Source organism: Doryrhamphus excisus, linkage group LG12 (genome assembly GCF_037039965.1).
Source record: "Doryrhamphus excisus strain RoL-2023G ecotype Guam linkage group LG12, RoL_Dexc_Guam_v1.1, whole genome shotgun sequence".
Taxonomy (NCBI): Eukaryota; Metazoa; Chordata; class Actinopteri; order Syngnathiformes; family Syngnathidae; genus Doryrhamphus; species Doryrhamphus excisus.
This window is the reverse complement of record NC_136368.1, coordinates 19,118,668-19,140,981: the sequence shown is the minus strand read 5'-3', so window position 1 is coordinate 19,140,981 and position 22,314 is coordinate 19,118,668. Positions and strand designations below refer to the sequence as shown.

Here is a 22,314-nt window from a genome sequence, read left to right as displayed (position 1 = left end):
TTTAAATGGCTTCCACAGTGGGATAATCTGAACCCCTGTTGACATTCTCGTGATATTTTGTTGTATTCTTATCCTAAGTGTAAATGAGCTTTGGAATACAGAAGATAAATGTATTTATTTTTTCTATGGTTTGGTGTCATGTGGTCTGTGTTGTACAATTAGGAATCTGGCTAACATTTCACAGAAAACAATTACCTTTTAATTTGCACAAATGTGCAGATTTTGCACCACAGTATTCAGTATTCATTCATTTATTCATTTTCTACCGCTTATCCTCATGAGGGTCGCGGGCATGCTGGAGCCTATCCCAGCTGTCTTCAGGCGAGAGGCGGGGTACCCCCTTGACTGGTCGCCAGCCAATCACAGGGCACATATAGACAAACAACCATTCACACTCACATTCATACCTATGGACAATTTGGAGTCACCAATTAACCTAGCATGTTTTTGGATATAGACAAACAACCATTCACTTTCACAGCGGGGGTGCTGGAGCCTATCCCAGCTGTCTTTGGTACACCATAGACTGGTGGCCAGCCAATCACAGGGCACATTTTGACAAACAACCATTCACACTCACATTCATACCTATGGACAATTTGGAGTCGCTAATTAACCTAGCATGTTTTTGGAATGTGGGAGGAAACCGGAGTACCCGGAGAAAACCCACGCATGCACGGGGAGAACATGCAAACTCCACACAGAGATGGCCGAGGGTGGGATTGAACTCGGCTCTCCTAGCTGTGAGGTCTGCGTGCTAACCACTCGACCACCGTGCAGCCCGTATTCAGTATCCTAAAGTATAAGGTGTTTTGATGGGAATTACATGAAGTAAATGGACTCTAGCAGCGTCCCGATACCTTTTCTTGTTGTCTTGTTAAGGTAGTGTGTTTTGTTGTTTCTCTATTTTACAGTGGTTAACTTCTTTTTACACTTATATGACCAGTAAGTCAGTCATAATTAAAATTGAGACTTGTGCATTTTATGTTTCAGTGGTAAGTTTGACACTTTTCTGACCAAAAAAAAGCCTTTCCAGTAAATGGTGATGACAGTTTGACCCTGGAACAGATTATTTCTATTACTTCCTATTGGGAAATAGTTTGGTGTTATTTTTCATATCCCTGATGCTGTGTTTGTCTTGCTGCTGAAGATGATTCGATGCAATAGGCGCAGGCTGAACTGATATGTGATTTAATTTAAAGGGATTTTCTTTTGCAAAAAAAAAAAAAATAAACAATAATGTCCTACTTAGAGAGACACAACCCAACCTGCTGTTCCCAGCTGGTGCTGCTCCAATTTACATTCACCTCCCCTTCCATCCTTGTTTCCCCTTCATCTCTTTTTGCTCCTCCTCTTTGAGTCAGTGCAGAAGACTCCCCCCTCCTCCTCCTCGTCAGGTTTGTGAACCTCGTCCTCCCTGCGTCAGACAGCTCCATTCATGAAAAGTGTGACGTGAGCATGTCGGTGACGCTGCAACCCACCCACGCACAACCCGGGTGCTGCCTGAGCTACTGGGATGCTTGTCATTCTCCAACCTCTGACTCGCCCTCTTCCTGCTTTTTCGCCTGATTTTTTTCTTCTCCCTAACCAGTTCTTTATTTATCATCTTCCCTTTTTTTTTTACCTCTTCTGCATCAGAGCCGAAGAAGCATGAACGTGAGCTTTGTCCAACGTGAGTAGTCCAATGATGCTGATGTTGTTACATGCAAAATATAGGCGATGATTCTACCGTTTCTGTGAGATTTGTTTCTGTAGTAAGCAGCGTCTCAATTCTCGTGTGTTTATACGTGAATCAGCTCTCTGCTCCGCGTCTGCACTGCAGGAGCGCGTTGAGCAGCAGTCGTGCACCGGTGCGTGCATGCAGGAGCTATTTTAGGCTTCGTGGTGCTGCTGCTGCTGCTGCTGCTGCTGCTTTGTGATGCGGTATGTCTCCATGCCCTCTGAAGGACAGTTGGAGATGTTTCGCACATCTGCAGAGCAGCAAACACATCTCTCTTCATCCTTTCTAGGGATATTTAACGGAATTTGTTCTGAGATATGATAACACCGTCTGTCATAGATGATGTTCCTTAACCTGAACACGTCTAAAATCTGCAATGGCTGAACACATGCAGAGCATGTGTGTGTCAACTTTGCCCCCCCCCCCGTGACTTAATCCATGTCTTTATTTACTCTGCTTGGCAATAGCAATGTAGTAGCAATGTAGTGCCCACCCTTGTCCTCTGATACTAAGCATGTTTATGTAACCGTGCTGGATGAGTAGCCGGCAGCCGGGTTTTAGAGTCGGGAAGAGGAGGAATCATCCTGCCATCCTTTACCCAGGGAGCAATCACACTGGCGCTATGTATGGTCGCACTCAAGAGGCTTTTGTTTGACTTTAGTGCTTTGCATTTTTGGTGTGTCAGTGTTCTGTATGAAGGGCAAAGTTGACATGGTAATTTTCAATGGTGATAGTATCACAGGCAGACGGACTTTCTGCAACAGTGAGTGCCTGCATGCATGGTATATGGTGGTTATTTTGGCTGCAGCATATAATATTTAGTCTTCAATGTATTTTTTGTAAGTGGCGGTCAGGGAATGCATGTGAGTGTCTATGTAAACTTAAAATAGGTTTTAATTTTTTTTAATTTTTTTAATTAATTTTTAAAAAAAAAATTTATTAATTTTTTTTTTTAATTTTAATTTTAAATTTTTTGTTAAATTAAAAATTTTTTTTTTTTTTTTGTGAATGCACACTGAGCTGGATCATAGTGTCTGCCAGTTAATGTTAGTAACTGCATGTAGCTAATAACATAATATCGCAGAAATACTAATCATACACCATGACTTTCTTGAGCCCATAATGTCTTTTAATGTAAGTGTGACATTGAAATGAAAATGAAATATGCAGAAATATTATTATACAGGGCTGCACGGCGATCGAGTGGTTAGCGCGCAGACCTCACAGCTAGGAGACCCGAGTTCAATTCCACCCTCGGTGGAATCTCTGTGTGGAGTTTGCATGTTCTCCCCGTGCATGCGTGGGTTTTCTCCGGGTACTCCGGTTTCCTCCCACATTCCAAAAACATGCTAGGTTAATTAGCGACTCCAACTTGTCCATAGGTATGAATGTGAGTGTGAATGGTTGTTTGTCTATATGTGCCCTGTGATTGGCTGGCCACCAGTCTCACGTGACCCTCGTGAGGATAAGCGGTAGAAAATGAATGAATGAATGAATGTGTCTAAATTTCTAAACTGTGTATAAACGAATGAATGTTGTATTTTAACGTATCTTTTACTCCGTTTACTTGTTTTTATTCAATTCCATTTTCTGTAAAGTGTCTTAGAGTATTTTGAAAAGCGCTATACAAATAAAATGTATTGTTATTATTATTATTATTATTCATTCATTCATTTTCTACCGCTCATCCTCACGAGGGTCGCGGGGGGTGGTGGAGCCTATCCCAGCTGTCTTTGGGCAAGAGGCGGGGTACACCCTGGACTGGTGGCCAGCCAATCACAGGGCACATATAGACAAACAACCATTCACACTCACATTCATACCTATGGACAATTTGGAGTCGCTAATTAACCTAGCATATTTTTGGAATGTGGGAGGAAACCGGAGTACCCGGAGAAAACCCGCGCATGCACGGGGAGAACATGCAAACTCCACACAGAGATGGCCGAGGGTGGACTTGAACCCGGGTCTCCGAGCTGTGAGGTCTGCGCGCTAACCACTTGACCACCGTGCAGCCTATTATTATTATTATTATGATTAAAATTTTTGTTCTCTTCTTTTTTGGCTATTCTTTTTGGGGGGGGGGGCTATTCTGAGCAGTGTGCATTCACTGGCAGTGGTAGTATAAACCCAGCAACTAATATATGCACTAATGTGTATTGATTTTCTAGGTTGATGCAGTGGTTGCCTTTGTCTCCTGGGCGCAACTCTTCTTCTTCTGTTTCTCCCCCCCTCCGAAGCTTCACGCAAGCTTCCCATATTGCACATTCCCATCAAATTGTGTCAGTCACAGAATGTCTCCCGCAACATGCTCGTTGTGTCACTTTTTGTGCGTCTGTATCTCTCCTCTCCGGTCCTTGTTGTTAGCGGGCCAGGCAAGCCGTCCCTAGTAAAAGAGCACAAGGGGAATTGTTGTGGCAGCAGCTGCTCCGGTCGCAGTGTGGAGTGCGTGTGCTGCTGTCTCCTGGCCGTGCAGGGCAGACAGTTCACATGGAGCCGGCTCCTCTTGTGTCCTTTGTTGTCGCTCTCGGGAGTCTTTCCCCCCCATCAGTGCTACTGTATCTTGCTGCGAGCGGCCATGCTAGTTTCAGATTCTCCTCTGACTCTAATTCTCCAATGCTCTTTTTTTTTTTTTTTTTGCTTTCAACCCACAAATTGCTTCCATATCACCCCCCCTTCACGGCTCCCTGCGTCCTTTTCTGTCCGCTTAATCTGCTTTTTCTTCTTTTCTTTGGCCCCTCCATCCTCCCTCTGCCTCTTTGTCTTTATTCAGCCATCCATTTTCTCTACCAGCTGCTGATAAGCAAGATACACCTGGGATTTACCGCTTGTCAATCAATCACATTGATACAGAAAACCATTCACACATACATACCGCATATTAAGAATCTTGAACATTTGGAATCTAACGTGCTGAACCCACACAAAGTACAAAGAGTAAATAGTAACGCCACACTGAAAAGCCTGTTAATTTAAGACTCTAAGCCAGTGGTCTCAAACACGCGGCCCACGGGCCAAATGTGGCCCGCAGGACACTAGTCTGAGGCCCCCGCCTTGATATGAAAGTTTAATGTTAGTGTGGCCCGCGCAAGTTTGATATGGATGCTGTATGGTATCATGTACCCAGAAAAAATGATTACGTTTGATTAATGTTCATGTTAAAGGTTAAATAACTGTTAATAGTTATCCTCTCTATCTGTGTGGAAGTGGTAAGTTTTTGGCTATTTAAGTTGAAAGGAAATAACTTGAAGGCTACCGTTTAGGTCGCTAGCGCTCTAGTTTGCGAGTTAGCATGTGTCTCAAGACCCTGCAGTTGCGCAATATGTTGTAAATAAAAAGAGTATAAATGTGACTATAGTCGTGTTTTGTCATGTCTACAGGGCTCTAATAATGCTTTGTTCATTTTAATCTGAAAAACATAATTTGTCTACCCACCAACTATATGTGGTTTCTTAAGTTTTTATTATTTGTATAAGTTTTATTATTATTAATATATTTATTTATTTATTACTGATTGATTGATTTTCTTTATTCTTGATTTGTTTATTTATTTTTCATCTTATTTTGTGTAGAAAAATAAAAAGTAAGATATTTGAGAACAGTGGAATGTTTTATCAGAGCTTTTCTTGTAGAAAATCGGAACCAAAGCGAAGTTTTTTAAATTGGTGATATGAGCATCCAATGACACAATGGTTACCATAGTAACTGTCAATATAGTGATATGTATAGCACATCATGACTGGTTCAAGACTCTTCATCCTTGTATTTAGCAAACATCAACTGCTTGTATTGTTTCTTGAATTGGCTCATCGTTGTGCATTGTTTGAGGGTCTTACTCAATCCATTCCATAGTTTGATTCCGCATACTGAAATGCTATGGCTTTTTAACATAGTCCTAGCATAGAAGTGTTTCAAATGTACTTCTTATCTGAGATCATATTTCTCCTCTCTTGTAGAGAAGTATCGGATGACATTTTTAGCTAATTGGTTATTTTTAGCCTTATGCATTATTTTAGCTGTTTGAAGATGAACTATATCAGCAAGTTGAAGTATTTGTGATTTTAGAAATAAGGAGTTAGTATGTTCTCTGTAGGCGGCATTATGAATTATCCTTACTGACCTTTTTTGCAGTACATTTAGCGAGTGAAGATTGCTTTTATCGTTATTAATACCATATTTCCACACAATAAGTAAGATATGGTAGAACCAGAGAGCAATAAGAAGTATTGGATGACATTTTTAGCTAATTGGTTATTTTTAGCCTCATGCATTTGGGAACAAATATGAGGTTAAGGAAGAATAGGGGAAATACAGTACAAGTCTGTCTGTGCAGCGTTGTGGACCACTAAAATAGGTCATCTGAGATTGCCATGGCAATTTCATAGACAACCCATTTGTCATCAAAATGTTTTGCCAGCTTAAATATTTTCGGCTGTTCTGCAGAAAATGCAAAGAAATAGTAGGATTCATATCTGAAATGGAAACACGCCGCCGTGTGATTATGACTTTCACCCACCTAAAGTGGGCCGTCCAAGTCCCTGAAGCTGGACTTGGGCCCAAGGCAGAATGGGGGGGGGGTAAAGCTGATTTAGACATGGGCCCACATCCAGACAAGCAAATCAGCACTGGGCAGCTCTCAGGTCTTAGTAAGCTAAGTGAGCGCTGTGGTTCAAGACAAAAGACATTTTCTCGTCTGTTGGAGCATCAAGTCAAGTGGGATTCAAACAGTCCTCAATCGCTCTTTCTTCTCCCTCCAACACGCTTCTCACAATTTTTCTTGGAAACTGCCAGATCCCACTTTTTGGATCAAATACCTACAAAAAAACTACAAGCACTTCCAGTCTTACCAGCCGAGTTGAGGTTGATAGAGGCACAGATGATGCTACTGTTTGTTTATGGGATAGTAAATGTAATATGTGTTCCAAGGGGGGCTTAATTAGAGTTGTCCCGATGTGATATCGATATCGGATATTGGGCTGGTATCAGATGATATCCGCCCCATCTATGTATCTATTTATGTAAGTATTTGCATGCCGATACAAGCAGTTGATTCCAGAATCCCGTCCCAGCAGATCTATCTGTCAACAACCACATAGAGCCCACATGTCACAAAGGGTGGTTAGCATGTTGGTGACACAGTCAAGAGATCGGGAAGACCTGGGTTCGATTCTCAGCTTGGGCATTGGGTTTTCTCAATATGCATGTTGGGTTAATCGGCGACTCTAAATTATCCATAGCGTGTGAATGATTGTTTATATGTTTCCTGCGATTGGTCGGTAACCAGTTCAGGGTGTACCCCGCCTCTCGCCCAAAGTCAGCTGGGATAGGCTCCAGCATACCCCAGTGAGGATAAGCAGCATAGAAAATGGATGGATTATCACAACAACAGCATTTTGCTTTTAAAGTCCAAAAAGACGTTGAGACATGAATGCAACACTCGTCATACACAATTCCTTGGTAATTGGTATCTTATCGGAAGTGAAATATCTGTATCGGGACAACCCTAGGATGCTTAATGAAAGCACAATAACATGACAATTCTATTTGTGTACAACGGTGCAAAAGTGTCTTCTCTAGCGATTACTCTGAGTAGTGGGATTATGTCAACCACGCCCCTGACTTTTGCTTCTCTGGCTAATCCAAACAAACACATTACTAACAATATGTCGATATCATTCCCTGGTTTGTTCCAACCCCCCGAAATATACGTACTCTTTACATTTCTGAAATAAAAGCAAACAGTTTGAGAAATCTATGAAGGACAAGGACTGAATAGGGGCTGTGTAAGTACATGCAAGCTTGTCTCCAGAGCACTGTAGGGATTAAAGGATCAGCCCTAACTATTTCTCGCCCCCCCACCCCCCTTCCCCCGCTCCATCTTCATTGCTTTTTTTTCGGAATATTTGCATTATCACTCCACAACCTTAGTGAGGAAAAACTGTATAATAATCTCAGAGTCCTGTTTGTCCTGTTTGTCGGAAAGTCTATTAGAAGAAGACTGTGTAAATGAACCCTTCCAGATCAGGCACAGACATTATTTATGGGATTCTATGTCCGTAGAGATGTTCCATTAGAGATTAATGGGAGCGGTCCATTTCCTGTTCTTGCCGGTGTCGGATGTGGTGGCGAGACGTCCAGATTTAGTTTACCAGAACTTGATAAATGAACACAAAAACCACAGAAGACTAGTTGGCTTTAAATCGGTTCATGTAGCTTTAACATGAACGGTGCCTTCAGTCTGAACGTGTGCGCTTCACTCCAGCTGACCACATCTACCGGCGTCCCGCATCGAGAGGCCCCCCGGCTCTGAGAATCATCGGTGGGGTGGAATTACAGTGCGGTCTTCTACTCGCACGGCTCGATTGTCTTTGCTTTTGGAAGGGACGGATTTATTGGATACCTGAGAGAGCATTCTCTCCTTCCCCCTGCACTCTCAGCAACCTGCTTAGAGACAAGTCTGCATTATAGATGAGCTCTTGGCAGGAACAACACTCTCACAGCACTCGAGTTACCTTCCAGGATATGGCCACCGACACGAGCTGTGTTCGCATAAACATCTAAACAACGTCTTTTACAATTTGGCAAATGAACAGCTTCAGTTTTACCAATCCACTTACTGGAATCTAGAAAAATATCCACTTCAGTGTTATTTATTATCGTCAGATCAGTTATACTTAAGTCCCTTGTGAAATACAGTATACTCTAAACCAGGGGTCTCAAACATGCGGCCTGTGGGCCAAATGTGGCCCGCAGGACACTAGTTTGAGGCCCCCGCCTTGATATGAAAGTTTAATGTTCTCTGGCTTTTAACTCGGAGCGAGTCGTATGGTCCTGTGTCTTTTAGTTCTTTTTTTTTTTTTTAATAATTAATTTAAAAAAAAATTATTTATTATAATTAATTAAATAATTAAAATATAATATGATATGGATGCTGTATGGTATCATGTACCCAGAAAAAATTATTACTTTTGATTAATGTTCATGTTAAAGGTTAAATAACTGTTAATAGTTATCCTCCCTGTCTGTGTGGAAGTGGTAAGTTTTTGGCTATTTAAGTTTTTAAAGGAAGTAACTTGAAGGCTACCGTTTAAGTCACTAGCTCTCTAGTTTGCGAGTTAGCATGTGTCTCAAGACCCTGCAGTTGCGCAATATGTTGTAAATAAAAAGAGTATAAATGTGACTATAGTCGTGTTTTGTCATGTCTACAGGGCTCTAATAATGCTTTGTTCATTTTAATCTGAAAAAAATAATTTGTCTACCCACCAACTATATGTGGTTTCTTAAGTTTTTAATATTTGCCGTTTTATTATTATATTTATTTATTACTGATTGATTTTCTTCTTGATTTATTTCTTTTTCATCTTATTTTGTGTACAAAAATACAAATTTAGATATTTGAGAACAGTGGAATGTTTTATCAGAGCTTTTCTTGTAGAAAATCGGAACCAAAGCAAAGTTTATTCATTTTTCTGTTTTTAACAAATGCGTTTTTTTTTTTGTTTTTTTTTTGGAAAACCTGATGCGGCCCAGCCTTGCCCAGACCCTAGCTCCAGTGGCCCCCAAGTAAATTGAGTTTGAGACCCCTGGTTTAGATTCACTCCTCTATGGATTGTCCTCTATTTGACCTTTTTGCTGTGTTCTTGTGTGATGCAAACTGGCAGCTAGCGAGACGTATATACAGTATACCGTATGTAAATACATGTACCGTATAGTCTCTCGCTAAGACTCATTGGGTTCTAGCATGTTGGCTGCACGGCTAACAATGCTCAAACGATGGTTCATGTGTGCCAGCTGTTTGGCTCTCCGCTTCCCTAATACACAACAACAGTTTTAAGCCCTGTTTTACTGATATAACACTCCACAGACCGCATAGCAAAGCCCCGGCTGGTTATGCGTATGACGATTTCGTCACTGTTCCCAGAAATTTCCCAGAAATGATGCTATTTCTATTCGGTCTGTCTCGTATGCACGGATTATTTTGTTTCATAATTGAACCACTTCTGGTGAACCCTGGTCTCCTAGCTGTGAGGTCTGCGCGCTAACCACTTGTCCGCCGTGTCGCCCTGAATGTGTTTAAATGAGTTTATTCATCAAGAACAGGTTCTCAAGATACTTTTGTCTGTTTTTTTTTTTTTTTACAGGTGATTCAACTCCCGTCAAATCTGTGTTTTAGGACCACTCTTCATCAGGAGTACGCAGCCCATGTTCATGCATGACACCATGGGTAGCTCCCCCGAAGTGCTCTCATGGACTTCCTGCCCCAGCATGCTGGTGGGCAAGCTAAAAGAGGAGCTCAAACTCAGCGTGGTCGGGGATTCCATGAAGAAATCGAACACGCCTAACTCTCAGGCGCAGCCCCCTCCACCGCCTGGTTCTATACTACCCCCTCAGATAATCACGGACTTGGCCCCGCCGACGCACCTGCCGGTGCCTCTTAAGACGCTGCAGCTACCCAACCAGGATGAGGACTCGGTGCTCGGGGGTGTAAGTCCCACAAACATGGCCTTGAGCGTCGACTCCATGCGGAGCGAGGGTGGCCACTTCGACAACAGCGTGCTCCAGCTGCAGGAGCAGGACAACGAAGAAGCGGTCTCGCCGGCTTCCTGCGAGCACGGAGGCTGCGGGAGCGGAATGGAAGACCACGCAGGAGATGGGGACTGTCATTTGGACCACAACGGCGAGGGAAGACAAAGTCACCAGCATCACCCCGATGACATTAAACTGCACTTCCACAGAGCGGGGCCCGGGTCGGGGGGCTTCCTGGAGGGACTCTTCGGCTGTCTCCGGCCAGTCTGGAACATCATAGGAAAGACGTATTCCACAGAATACAAACTACAACAACAAGGTGAGCTTATTGTTGTCCGCATGCTTTCCGCTGTACTGTTTGTCAGCTTGAATTGAGGTCATGAAGAAAGTCGTCTCACTATGCTGCAGGCGAGTGCAAGTGTGGTCGGACACAAATGAGCTGAGTTTTGTTGTTGGCGTTCTAAAATATTTGGTTCGTCTCCTCTATGATCATTTTTAGTTCATTCATTCATTCATTGATTTTCTACCGCTTATCCTCACGGGGGTGCTGGAGCCTATCCCAGCTGTCTTCGGTGAGAGGCAGGGCACACCCTGGACTGGTCACCAGCCAATCACAGGGCATATATAGAGAAAGATAAAGATTTTATTGTTTGTTTTTAAGGCGTTGAATGGACTGGCCCCCAAATGCATCTCGGACCAAATTTACTCTCCAGCGCGGTCACTGAGGTCCGAGGGCCAGCTCCAACTTGTGGAGACTTAAGACCAGGGGAGACCGAGCCCCAAGCTATGGAACTCCCTCCCCTCCCAAGTAAAAAAGGCCCCCAACATCGAAAGCATTAAGTCTCTACTTTTATTCTTTGGCTTTTAACTCGGAGGGAGTCGTATGGTCCTGTGTCTTTTAGTTCATTAATTTTTTTTATAATTAATTAAAAAATGATTATATATTATAATTAATTAATTATATAATTAAAATAAATTATAATATCCAAATATAAAAATATAATTTAATTTTTATTATAAGTATAATTATTATTTTTAATTTATTATTATTATATTATTATTTTATTTTTATACTTTTATTGCTTTGCTTCTTGTTTTTAATATTTTAATATATATTTTACTATTTTATTTCTTGATCTTTTAGTTTTGGATTAAATTCAATTTGTACCTTTATTTATTGTATTTTATTTTTACTTTTTATTTTACTAGTCTGTGCAGCACTTTGGAAACTCATTCATTCATTTTCTACCGCTTTTCCTCACGAGGATCGCGGGGGTGCTGGAGCCTATCCCAGCTGACTTCAGGCGAGAGGCTGGGTACAACCTGGACTGGTGGCCAGCCAATCACAGGGCACATATAGACAAACAACCATTCACATTCATACCTATGGACAATTTGGAGTCGCTAATTAACCTAGCATGTTTTTGGAATGTGGGAGGAAACCGGAGTATATGAACTAATATAGTATTACTGTATATTGTAGATGGCACACGGCCTAATTGGGTTTTGTAAACATGAAATAAGCAAACTCTAAAAGCCTTTTATACAACTTCTTACTTATCAGAACATATGAGATTGTTCATTTCATTTTCAAATCCACTTTCTTTAAAAATGTTCCATCTGTGTTGTTAATTAAACATTTCCAGATATGTGGGAGGTTCCGTTTGAGGAAATCTCCGAGTTGCAGTGGCTCGGCAGCGGCGCTCAGGGAGCAGTCTTCCTCGGCAAATTCCGCTCTGAAGAAGTCGCCATCAAGAAGGTGCGAGAACAGAAGGAGACGGACATCAAACACCTACGGAAACTCAAGCATCCCAACATCATCAGCTTTAAGTGGGTCTCCAAGCATGTAGTGTGTGTCGTGTTGTATGTACTGCTTCTCGACTCACATGTTTTTTTTTTTGTGTCCTATCCCACCCAGGGGTGTGTGTACTCAGGCGCCGTGTTACTGCATTATTATGGAGTACTGCGCTCAAGGCCAGCTCTATGAGGTGTTGAGAGCAGGACGGAAGGTGACCCCCAGGCTGCTGGTGGACTGGGCTTCCGGCATCGCCAGCGGCATGAACTACCTGCACCTTCATAAGATCATCCACAGGGATCTCAAATCTCCCAAGTGGGTTTTCCTCTGAGTGCTTACATTAGCCACGTTTACATGGACCCAAATATTCCAATTGCATTCGGTTTATTTGCTCAACCGGAATTGAACTTTTGTATACACCTCATTCCGAAAGAAAAGTGCCAATCCGAATGAATATATAATCGGATTCACGGGGGTGGAATATTCCTTTCCCCAATCCGATTGAGTTATCTTGTACCCGCTCAAACGAAAAGTTCTTCTTCGTGGTGTTTTTCTTCTTCTGCGGGGAATCGAACCCCGGTCTCCTACCTGTGTGGCCTGTGCGCTAACCACTAGGACACTAGCCCTGAAAAAATACAATTATATAAAAAATTTGTATAGCCTTATGGCTTTTTTTTAACAAAAAAAATATTTTTTTAAATGCTAAAATGGATATAATCTGCAATCATTTTACAAGAATAAAGTCAAAATATTAAAAAAAAAAATTACAATCTATGAAGAAAAAATCTTAATTTCAGAAACCAAGATTGACACTCAGCATCACACATTTTGACCAACAACAAAAAACACAGAGATGGCCGAGGGTGGAATTGAACTCTGGTCTCTTAGCTGTGAGATCTGCACGCTAACATTTCTTATTTTATTGCTTTTAAACCACAACCTTTTTTCATGTCTTTTTAATAGTGTTTTGGTGACCCACAACGACTCCGTGAAAATCTCCGACTTTGGAACATCCAAAGAGCTCAGCGACAAAAGTACCAAGATGTCCTTTGCTGGTACGGTGGCTTGGATGGCGCCAGAAGTGATCAGGAATGAACCCGTGTCTGAGAAAGTGGACATCTGGTGAGTTGTGCTGCATGATGAAGAAGGTATCATTTTGAATTGAGATCCTTACGATTTTCCGGTGTTTGTTGCAGGTCGTTTGGAGTTGTGTTGTGGGAACTGCTGACTGGAGAGATCCCCTACAAAGATGTAGACTCCTCTGCTATCATCTGGGGTGTCGGAAGCAACAGTCTTCACCTCCCCGTCCCCTCCACCTGCCCGGATGGCTTTAAAATCCTCATGAAACAAACATGGTGGGTGAGACTTGTGTATATATGTATATATATATATATATGTATAATATATATATATGTAAAATATTGCATCCTAAAAGGACTTTTTACTGATGTTAGTTACTTTGTTCCACAAAAATACTCTTCTGATGGTGGATAAGTCAGGGACTGTATACTCTGCATTTTTTCCACAGCTAATAGAATGTCAACATTTGAGCAGGATCTTGAGACATAATTTAATGTATTTGTTTTTTTACGTTTTTTTTTTGTAAATTTAAAGCTGGCGGCACGGTGGTCAAGTGGTTAGTGCACGTCTCTGTGTGGAGTTTGCATGTTCTCCCCGTACATCCGTACAGCGAGAACATGCAAACTTCACACAAAGCAGATTCCAACCCAGGTCTTCAACGATCTCCTGACTGAGTGGCTAACATGCTAACCACTCGTCCACCATGCGGCCCTGTATTAGAACCCTGACATTGAAAATAATAACGCCAATTTTTTTTTTTTTTGGTATTTTATGGATGACTTGGTCACAATTTGTGTGAATTTTTCTTTTAAAATTAATGTTATTGTTAAAAGGGAATAATCAAGAAAATCATCAATATAAACGAAACAAAAGTGGACATAACAAGGCTGCAACTAATAACCAATTAATCAGTTATAAACTGATTAATTTTTTGATTAACTGATGAATCAGATTTTTTTTTTTTTTTTAAACACATTTTTCATTTCGGGCTGCACGGCGAACGAGTGGTTAGCACGCAGACCTCACAGCTAGGAGACTCGAGTTCAATTCCACGCTCGGCCATCTCTGTGTGAAGTTTGCATGTTCTCCCCGTGCATGCGTGGGTTTTCTCCGGTTACTCCGGTTTCCTCCCACATTCCAAAAACATGCTAGGTTAATTAGCGACTCCAAATTATCCATAGGTATGAATGTGAGTGTGAATGGTTGTTTGTCTATATGTGCCCTGTGATTGGCTGGCCACCAGTCCAGGGTAGGCTCCAGCACCCCCGTGTATCGACAGATTCTTGCCAATACACACCCCTATCTGCAACCCACTTTTGAGTCACGATCCGCCAGTTGAGAATCACCGTCACATGATCATAATCTTCTCACTCGTTATCATCAGGCAAGGCAAACCCCGGAATAGACCATCTTTCCGCCAGATCCTCCTGCACCTCGACATTGCCTCGGCTGACGTTCTGGGAGCTCCTCAGGAGACGTACTTCAAGTCTCAGGTCTGCAACACATCTAAAGAACGCCGGGGGGGGTGTGTTACTTCTTTTGGCAGCGTGTCGTTGTAACTTTGTTCATTCATGTTCCAGGCTGAATGGAGGGAGGAAGTGAAGAAACATTTTGAGAAGATCAAAAGTGAAGGCACGTGCATTCACAGGCTGGATGAAGAGCTGATCAGACGGAGGCGGGATGAACTCCGGTAAAAAGAACTACTGCAGTACTGCTGTCATGAAACCTTTATTGAATGTGCAGCCATTTTTAACCTAAAAAATGACCCGGTCAGGTTGTTTTTTTGTAATATCTTCGTAATGAAAAATTTGTATCATTTCATATTCCAGGTATTCCTCAAAAAACATGTTTATGATATCATGCCGTTCACATCTTTGACTTATCGTTTATGCATTTTAAGAAATTTTTGTTTTTGTGTTACTACCCCAACCTTCCATAAGTGGGTCAAAAATGACCCGGTCAGGTTGTTTTCTCGAAATATCTTTGTAATAAAATTTTTTTTATCATTTCATATTCCATGTATTCCTCAAAAAACATGTTTTTGATATCATGTCGTTCACATTTTTAACTTATCTTTTATACATTTTAAGGAATTTTTGTTTTTGTGTTACTACCCCAACCTTCCATAAGTGGGTCAAAAATGACCCGGTCAGGTTGTTTTCTCGAAATATCTTCGTAATTAAAAATTTTTCTCATTTCATATTCCAGGTATTCCTCAAAAAACATGTTTTTTATATCATGTCGTTCACATTTTTAACTTATCTTTTATACATTTTAAGAAATTTTTGTTTTTCTGTTACTACCCCAACCGTCCATAAGTTGGTCAAAAATGACCGGGTCAGGTTGTTTTCTTGAAATATCTTCATAATTAAAATTTTTTATCATTTCATATTCCAGGTATTCCTCAAAAAACATGTTTTTGATATCATGTCGTTCACAATTTTAACTTATCTTTTATACATTTTAAGAAATTTTTGTTTTTGTGTTACTACCCCAACCTTCCATAAGTGGGTCAAAAATGACCCGGTCAGGTTGTTTTCTCGAAATATCTTTGTAATAAAATTTTTTTTATCATTTCATATTCCATGTATTCCTCAAAAAACATGTTTTTGATATCATGTCGTTCACATTTTTAACTTATCTTTTATACATTTTAAGGAATTTTTGTTTTTGTGTTACTACCCCAACCTTCCATAAGTGGGTCAAAAATGACCCGGTCAGGTTGTTTTCTCGAAATATCTTCGTAATTAAAAATTTTTCTCATTTCATATTCCAGGTATTCCTCAAAAAACATGTTTTTTATATCATGTCGTTCACATTTTTAACTTATCTTTTATACATTTTAAGAAATTTTTGTTTTTCTGTTACTACCCCAACCGTCCATAAGTTGGTCAAAAATGACCGGGTCAGGTTGTTTTCTTGAAATATCTTCATAATTAAAATTTTTTATCATTTCATATTCCAGGTATTCCTCAAAAAACATGTTTTTGATATCATGTCGTTCACAATTTTAACTTATCTTTTATACATTTTAAGAAATTTTTGTTTTTGTGTTACTACCCCAACCTTCCATAAGTGGGTCAAAAATGACCCGGTCAGGTTGTTTTCTTGAAATATTTTTGTAATGAAAAATTTTTATAATTTCATATTCCAGGTATTCCTCAAAAAACATGTTTTTGATATCATGCCGTTCACATTTTTAGCTTATCTTTTATACATTTTAAGACATTTTTGTTTTTGTGTTACTACCCCAACCTTCCATAAGCTGGTCAAAAATGACCCGGTCAGGTTGTTTTCTTGAAATATCTTCGTAATTAAAAAATTTTATCATTTCATATTCCAGGTATTCCTCAAAAAACATATTTTTGATATCATTCCGTTCACATCTTTGACTTATCTTTTATGCAACACACAATGGATACTCATATTTTCTATTGTTGTACGGGGTCATTTTCTTTTTCAAAGATGGAAAAAAGTGAAAAATTAAGATGTTTCTAACATGAAATCATTCTTGTGTGGTCCTAAATATAATACTAAATATCATACAAGTGATTATTCCTAACCAAAATGGCAAAATTGGCATAAAAACACATTGATTCTAGTATGGGTCATTTTGGACCCACTTATGGAAGAGTGTAGGGTCCAGTCACTGGTGCATTTAAGGGTTAAGTAGCATACATATGTGTATAGTATATTTATATATAGTATATAGACCACACTTGCCTATAAGCCACACTATAGACACGCTATAAACCTTGCAATCCTACCTATAATTGGTCGATAGTTCTGATGAGTGTTGCCAAAAGCCAAATAAAAAGAGTGCAAAATGGTCCTCTATAATACCTGAATAATTGATGTTTATTTGTGTGCCACTGATAGTATGTAGTAGCAGTTTGGGGAAATTGTTACATAATGTTGTTTCATGTTGACGTGCCAGTGCAGATTGAGGATTTGTTTGAGCCTTTTTTTTTTTTTTCCAACCTTATCAGGCATGCACTGGACATCCGGGAACACTATGAGAGGAAACTGGAGAGAGCCAACAACCTTTACATGGAGCTCAGTGCCATCATGCTGCAGCTGGAGGTGCGAGAGAAAGAACTCATGAAGTAAGTGAAGAAGCGCTATACAAATAAAATGTATTATTATTATTAATACTAGCTGTTAGTTATTGGCATAATACAGTATGCATGCATACAGTACATATACAAACAGCCGACTGTGTTGTTGGTTTTGTTTTGAAGTACTTGTTTTGAAGTACTAGTTTGTTTAATCCAGACAAAAATCCATCTTAAGAGTCACTCGTCAGTCTGGGCTCAGACTTATGTTTATATTATAGGCTGAACTTCCCAGGCCTGTGTTTATTTGTCTCCATGACATCCGCTAGTGCAAATTTACTGCGACCGGTTATTATTGTTGTTATTATGCAAGGTCTAAAAATATGAAACTAATTCCAACAGGAGAGAGCAAGCAGTGGAGAAGAAATACCCCGGGACCTACAAGCGGCACCTGGTCAGGCCCATCGTTCGGTCAAATGCTGTGGAAAAGCTGATAAAAAAGAAAGGAAGTATTTCTCACAAACCCGGGTTGCCGCCTGCCAAAAGGTACGACTCTCACCAGCATTACTGGTACAATTTTAAGATTCTCTTTTAACGGCTTTGCCCCTTCGTATTTATCTGATCTGCTTTTACCATATCAACAACCCCCGCGGACCCTGCGGTCCTCCGGCGCTGGCCTTTTAACTATACCAAAACCCAGAACTAAAACCCACGGTGAGGCAGCATTTAGCCACTATGGCCCCCACCTGTGGAACAGCCTGCCGGAGGGCCTCAGGACTGCGGAGACTGTTGATATTTAAAAAAAAAAGATTAAAGACGCACCTTTTTAATCAGGCTTTTAACGTTTTGTTTTTATCTTGTTAGTCCTTTTTTTTTTTTTTTTTTTTTTTTTTTTGCTCTTGGTCTTCAGCTTTTAACTCCAGTGTTATGTTTTTATCTTTTTAGTCCTATTTTATGCTCTTAGTCTTCAGCTTTTAACTCCAGTGTTTTGTTTTTATCTTGTTAGTCCTATTTTTTTTTTTTTTGCTCTTGGTCTTCAGCTTTTAACTCCAGTGTAATGTTTTTATCTTTTTAGTCCTATTTTTTGCTCTTAGTCTTCAGCTTTTAACTCCAGTGTAATGTTTTTATCTTTTTAGTCCTATTTTTTGCTCTTAGTCTTCAGCTTTTAACTCCAGTGTTTTGTTTTTATCTTTTTAGTCCTTTTTTTTTTTTTTTTTTGCTCTTGGTCTTCAGTTTTTAACTCCAGTGTTATGTTTTTATCCTGTTAGTCCTATTTTATGCTCTTAGTCTTCAGCTTTTAACTCCAGTGTTTTGTTTTTATCTTTTTAGTCCTATTTTATGCTCTTAGTCTTCAGCTTTTAACTCCAGTGTTTTGTTTTTATCCTGTTAGTCCTATTTTATGTTCTTAGTCTTCAGCTTTTAACTCCAGTGTTTTGTTTTCATCTTTTTAGTCCTATTTTTTTTTTTTTTGCTCTTGGTCTTCAGCTTTTAACTCCAGTGTTTTGTTTTTATCTTTTAGTCCTATTTTATGCTCCTAGTCTTCAGCTTTTAACTCCAGTGTTATGTTTTTATCTTGTTAGTCCTATTTTATGTTCTTAGTCTTCAGCTTTTAACTCCAGTGTTTTGTTTTTATCTTTTTAGTCCTTTTTTTTTTTTTTGCTCTTGGTCTTCAGCTTTTAACTCCAGTGTTATGTTTTTATCTTTTTAGTCCTATTTTATGCTCTTAGTCTTCAGCTTTTAACTCCAGTGTTTCCTCAGGGGGGGTCCTCCACACTGGGGGCTGTGTCGGGTATGGCACGATGGGCTTTCTTTTGTTTCTTTGTTTTTTCCTTGAAGTTGATTTGAAAATAAGCAAGATGCATTATTGATTATTGACACTCATTCATATGCTGCATTATGTCTTCATGGACCTCCTCCAGGCCTGACTTGCTTCGTTCCGATGGGATCCCGAGTGTGGACGCCCTCCCGTCCCCGTCACCACTTTCCGCCAGCCCAAAAGTTTCCACGCCTCCCGGCAAGTCCCGCTACCGGAGCAAGCCCCGCCATCGCCGCGCCAACAGCAAAGGAAGCCATAGCGAGTTCCTCGGGGTCCTGAAACCTGCTGCAGCGGTGCCAGAAGATGCTCAGTCACTCCAGGAGCCGCTTCATCACCACCATCACCTTCCGCTGCCACCCGCAGCGGCACCCCAGCTCCCGTTGAAGGGCCGCGAAGAAGCCGTCGTGAACTGTGCCAATAACTTACGGTACTTTGGCCCCGCTGCTGCTCTCCGCAGCCCCCAGACCGATCACCTGCAGCGCCGTGTTTCCGGTTCCAGCCCCGACCTCATCTCCACGGCCGTGGATGCAGACACACGTCAACGCACCTCGTCCATTAGCTCCAATCCCGTATTAGGTACTGGTGCCGGGTCCGTGTGTCCCTGCTGCCAGGCTCACCCCTTCCCGGGATGCCTTCACTGTCAGGAGACCCCTCCCGTATCCAGTCAACCAGAGCTGCTCCATCCTCAAGAAGGCACACAGTCGTGTTTGGGGGCTTCTGATGAAGACGTCTCCGACAAAGCAGAGGCTCAGAAACAGGAGGCCTTCCAGAATACGCACACCCTTCCCACCGCACTTCCACGCACACTCAGACCTCTGAGGAAGGTCAGCATCGGCCTGATTTCTGTTTATGTGAAGCAAAGAGTTGGAAATGTTGGATAAGTTGTATTTATTTATCTTTTAGGGTGGAGATGAGTCATCTGAAGAGGAGGAAGGAGAGGTGGATAGCGAAGTGGAGTTTCCAAGGAGACAGAGGTGAAGTCATTACTATTATTGCATCATGATGTGTCTTAACTTTCCGATTGTCTGTAAACATCATCTTCATGCGGCTCCTCATTAGACCCCATCGCTGTATGAGCAGCTTCCAGTCCTACTCCACATTCAGCTCGGAGAATCTGTCCGTGTCCGACGGAGAGGAGGGAAACACCAGCGACCATTCCCACAGCGGCCCACTGGAGAGGCTGAGCGCCAGCCAGGAGGAGCACCTGGATGAGCTGCTGTCGCACACGCCGGACATCCCCATCGACATCTCCACCCAGTCGGACGGCTTGTCTGACAAGGAATGCGCCGTCCGCAGGGTGAAGACGCAGATCTCCTTGGGTAAACTGTGCTCGGATGAACACAGCTATGAGGTTAGTACTTGTTTTTTTTTCTTTTAAAGACCATATAAACTGCAAAATTATATGGTAATGGTAATGGTTTAATTTCATTTGAACATGCATCAGATTACACTTGAATGCATCACATAATCAGTTCACAGTTCCACATGTCCAAAAGGAGTAGGAAGAAGCAAAGCTTATTAAATCCTACCCCTCCATCTGGTACTTTTACAGTCAGTAACTGTTACATTTGTTCACTTCCTGCTTTCCTGATATAATGTTTATTTTTTTTACATTTTATTTAATTTTTTTTAATTAAAATAAAAAATAAAATAAAAAAAAATAAATAAAAAAATATTGAAATATTGAAACATTAAAACAATAAAATAATAAAATAATAAAATAATAAAATAATAAAATAATAAAATAATAAAATAATAAAATAATAAAATAATAAAATAATAAAATAATAAAATAATAAAATAATAAAATAATAAAATAATAAAGTGAACTATATCAGCAAGTTGAAGTATTTGTCATTTTAGAAATAAGGAGTTAGTATTTTCTCTGTAGGCGGCATTATGAATTATCCTTACTAGCCTTTTTTTGCAGTACATTTAGCGAGTGAAGATTGCTTTTATAGTTATTAGCCCATATTTCCACACAATAAGTAAGATATGGTAGAACCAGAGAGCAATAAAGAGTGTGGAGTGATTTCTGATTGAGAACAAATTTTGCTTTGTTTAATATTTAAATATTTCTGGCCACTTTATGTTGAATATTCGTAATTTCCAGCTCATATTTTCATGTATTGTGATCCCCAGAAATTAATTATCCTTCACCCTTTCAATGTCAGTATATATTTGCATCGTCATAGCCAAACTAAGATGATAATGCTCTGTTTTAATTGTCAGACAGATTATTGGTGTGTAATATTTTACACTGTTTAACTTGGTTCAAATTTGCATGTCGTCTCCATGTTTGGGTACAGGTACAGACAGGGTAATGTTTTAAAAAATTATCATGTGTTGTTTTTTTTCCCACCCCTCCCAGAATCCTCTTCAGTTTGGAGATTCAGACTGTGACTCCTCAGAAGCCGAGTGCTCAGATGCCACTATTCGGAACAACAAAGGGGCCCCTTCTTCGTGGTAAATCCACGTTTACTTTATTTTTTTTTTTGCCTGGAACCAATAGCGTCCCTCTGGTACTGCAGAGACTACAGCAATAAGAGGACAACGATGTCAAAAACAGAAATCCTTAAAGCAATCTCAACCAGAGCCCCACCCCCCCACCCCCTTTCCTTCTTTTACCATGCCTTCATACCCCTCATGTTCTGCACCGCGTTCAGGCAACCCATGGCAGGGATTCCGTTTTCGAATGAAAATGTACAGAAGATCGTGTAACATTCATAATTTATTTTTGACTTCTGAAGGACAATTCAAGGACATCAGTGCGATGAAAAAGACTCTTAAATGAGGAACATTTTGCACAGTTTTACAAATTGTGACATGACACTGCTACGGACGCAGACATCATAGCGAGTCATTCATCGAAGCGTCGATCGGTTAAAGGCTGACAGCGAGCGGTGGCGACTTACATCACCGTTAATCTCTCAGGTGACCCAGATGTGGAGCATCACTCACATGCCTTTTATCTGGCTCAAGTCACTGTCTTCATTTTTATTGCTTTAAAAAAAATCCAAAATCGGGATCACGTACCCTGGTACCAAAACATCATCACCTGGTTTTATTTACATTGCAGAGCGCAGGTGAACAAGGTGAGCGGGGGGCGCCCACCACCAAGCTAGCATTATAAACACCAGCATGACCAACCTGCCTCGTAGTCGGACTCCATTACGTGTCATCAGAACCCTTGCTGTGACTCCCCCTACCCCCCCACGGCATGCATGTTGCAGCTTGCAATGTGCAATACGTCGCCACAAGACTGCATAACTGAAGCAAAGGATGCAAAATAATTGTAACAAAATAATATAACAATATCCAG

General features: G+C 40.7%; 1 protein-coding gene across 3 annotated transcripts in view; it reads left to right on the top strand.

Moving 5' to 3' along the window:
• map3k13 (mitogen-activated protein kinase kinase kinase 13) overlaps positions 1-21,600 on the top strand; it is a 31,471-nt gene extending 9,871 nt beyond the window's left edge. For 2 of the 3 annotated variants that reach the window (XM_078794989.1, XM_078794991.1), the window contains 13 exons: positions 9,862-10,565; positions 11,893-12,076; positions 12,165-12,356; positions 13,005-13,163; positions 13,238-13,396; positions 14,506-14,614; positions 14,702-14,811; positions 17,111-17,227; positions 17,579-17,722; positions 19,096-19,816; positions 19,896-19,966; positions 20,052-20,343; positions 21,364-21,600. In XM_078794989.1, coding sequence (XP_078651115.1) covers positions 9,923-10,565; positions 11,893-12,076; positions 12,165-12,356; positions 13,005-13,163; positions 13,238-13,396; positions 14,506-14,614; positions 14,702-14,811; positions 17,111-17,227; positions 17,579-17,722; positions 19,096-19,816; positions 19,896-19,966; positions 20,052-20,343; positions 21,364-21,462 — 3,000 coding nt within the window. In that variant the 5' untranslated portion in view covers positions 9,862-9,922 and the 3' untranslated portion in view covers positions 21,463-21,600. Of the gene's footprint in view, positions 1-882; positions 1,673-9,861; positions 10,566-11,892; positions 12,077-12,164; positions 12,357-13,004; positions 13,164-13,237; positions 13,397-14,505; positions 14,615-14,701; positions 14,812-17,110; positions 17,228-17,578; positions 17,723-19,095; positions 19,817-19,895; positions 19,967-20,051; positions 20,344-21,363 lie in introns of those variants that run through there. The other variant, XM_078794990.1, reaches the window with a different exon arrangement.
• The last annotated feature ends 714 nt before the right edge of the window (positions 21,601-22,314 follow it).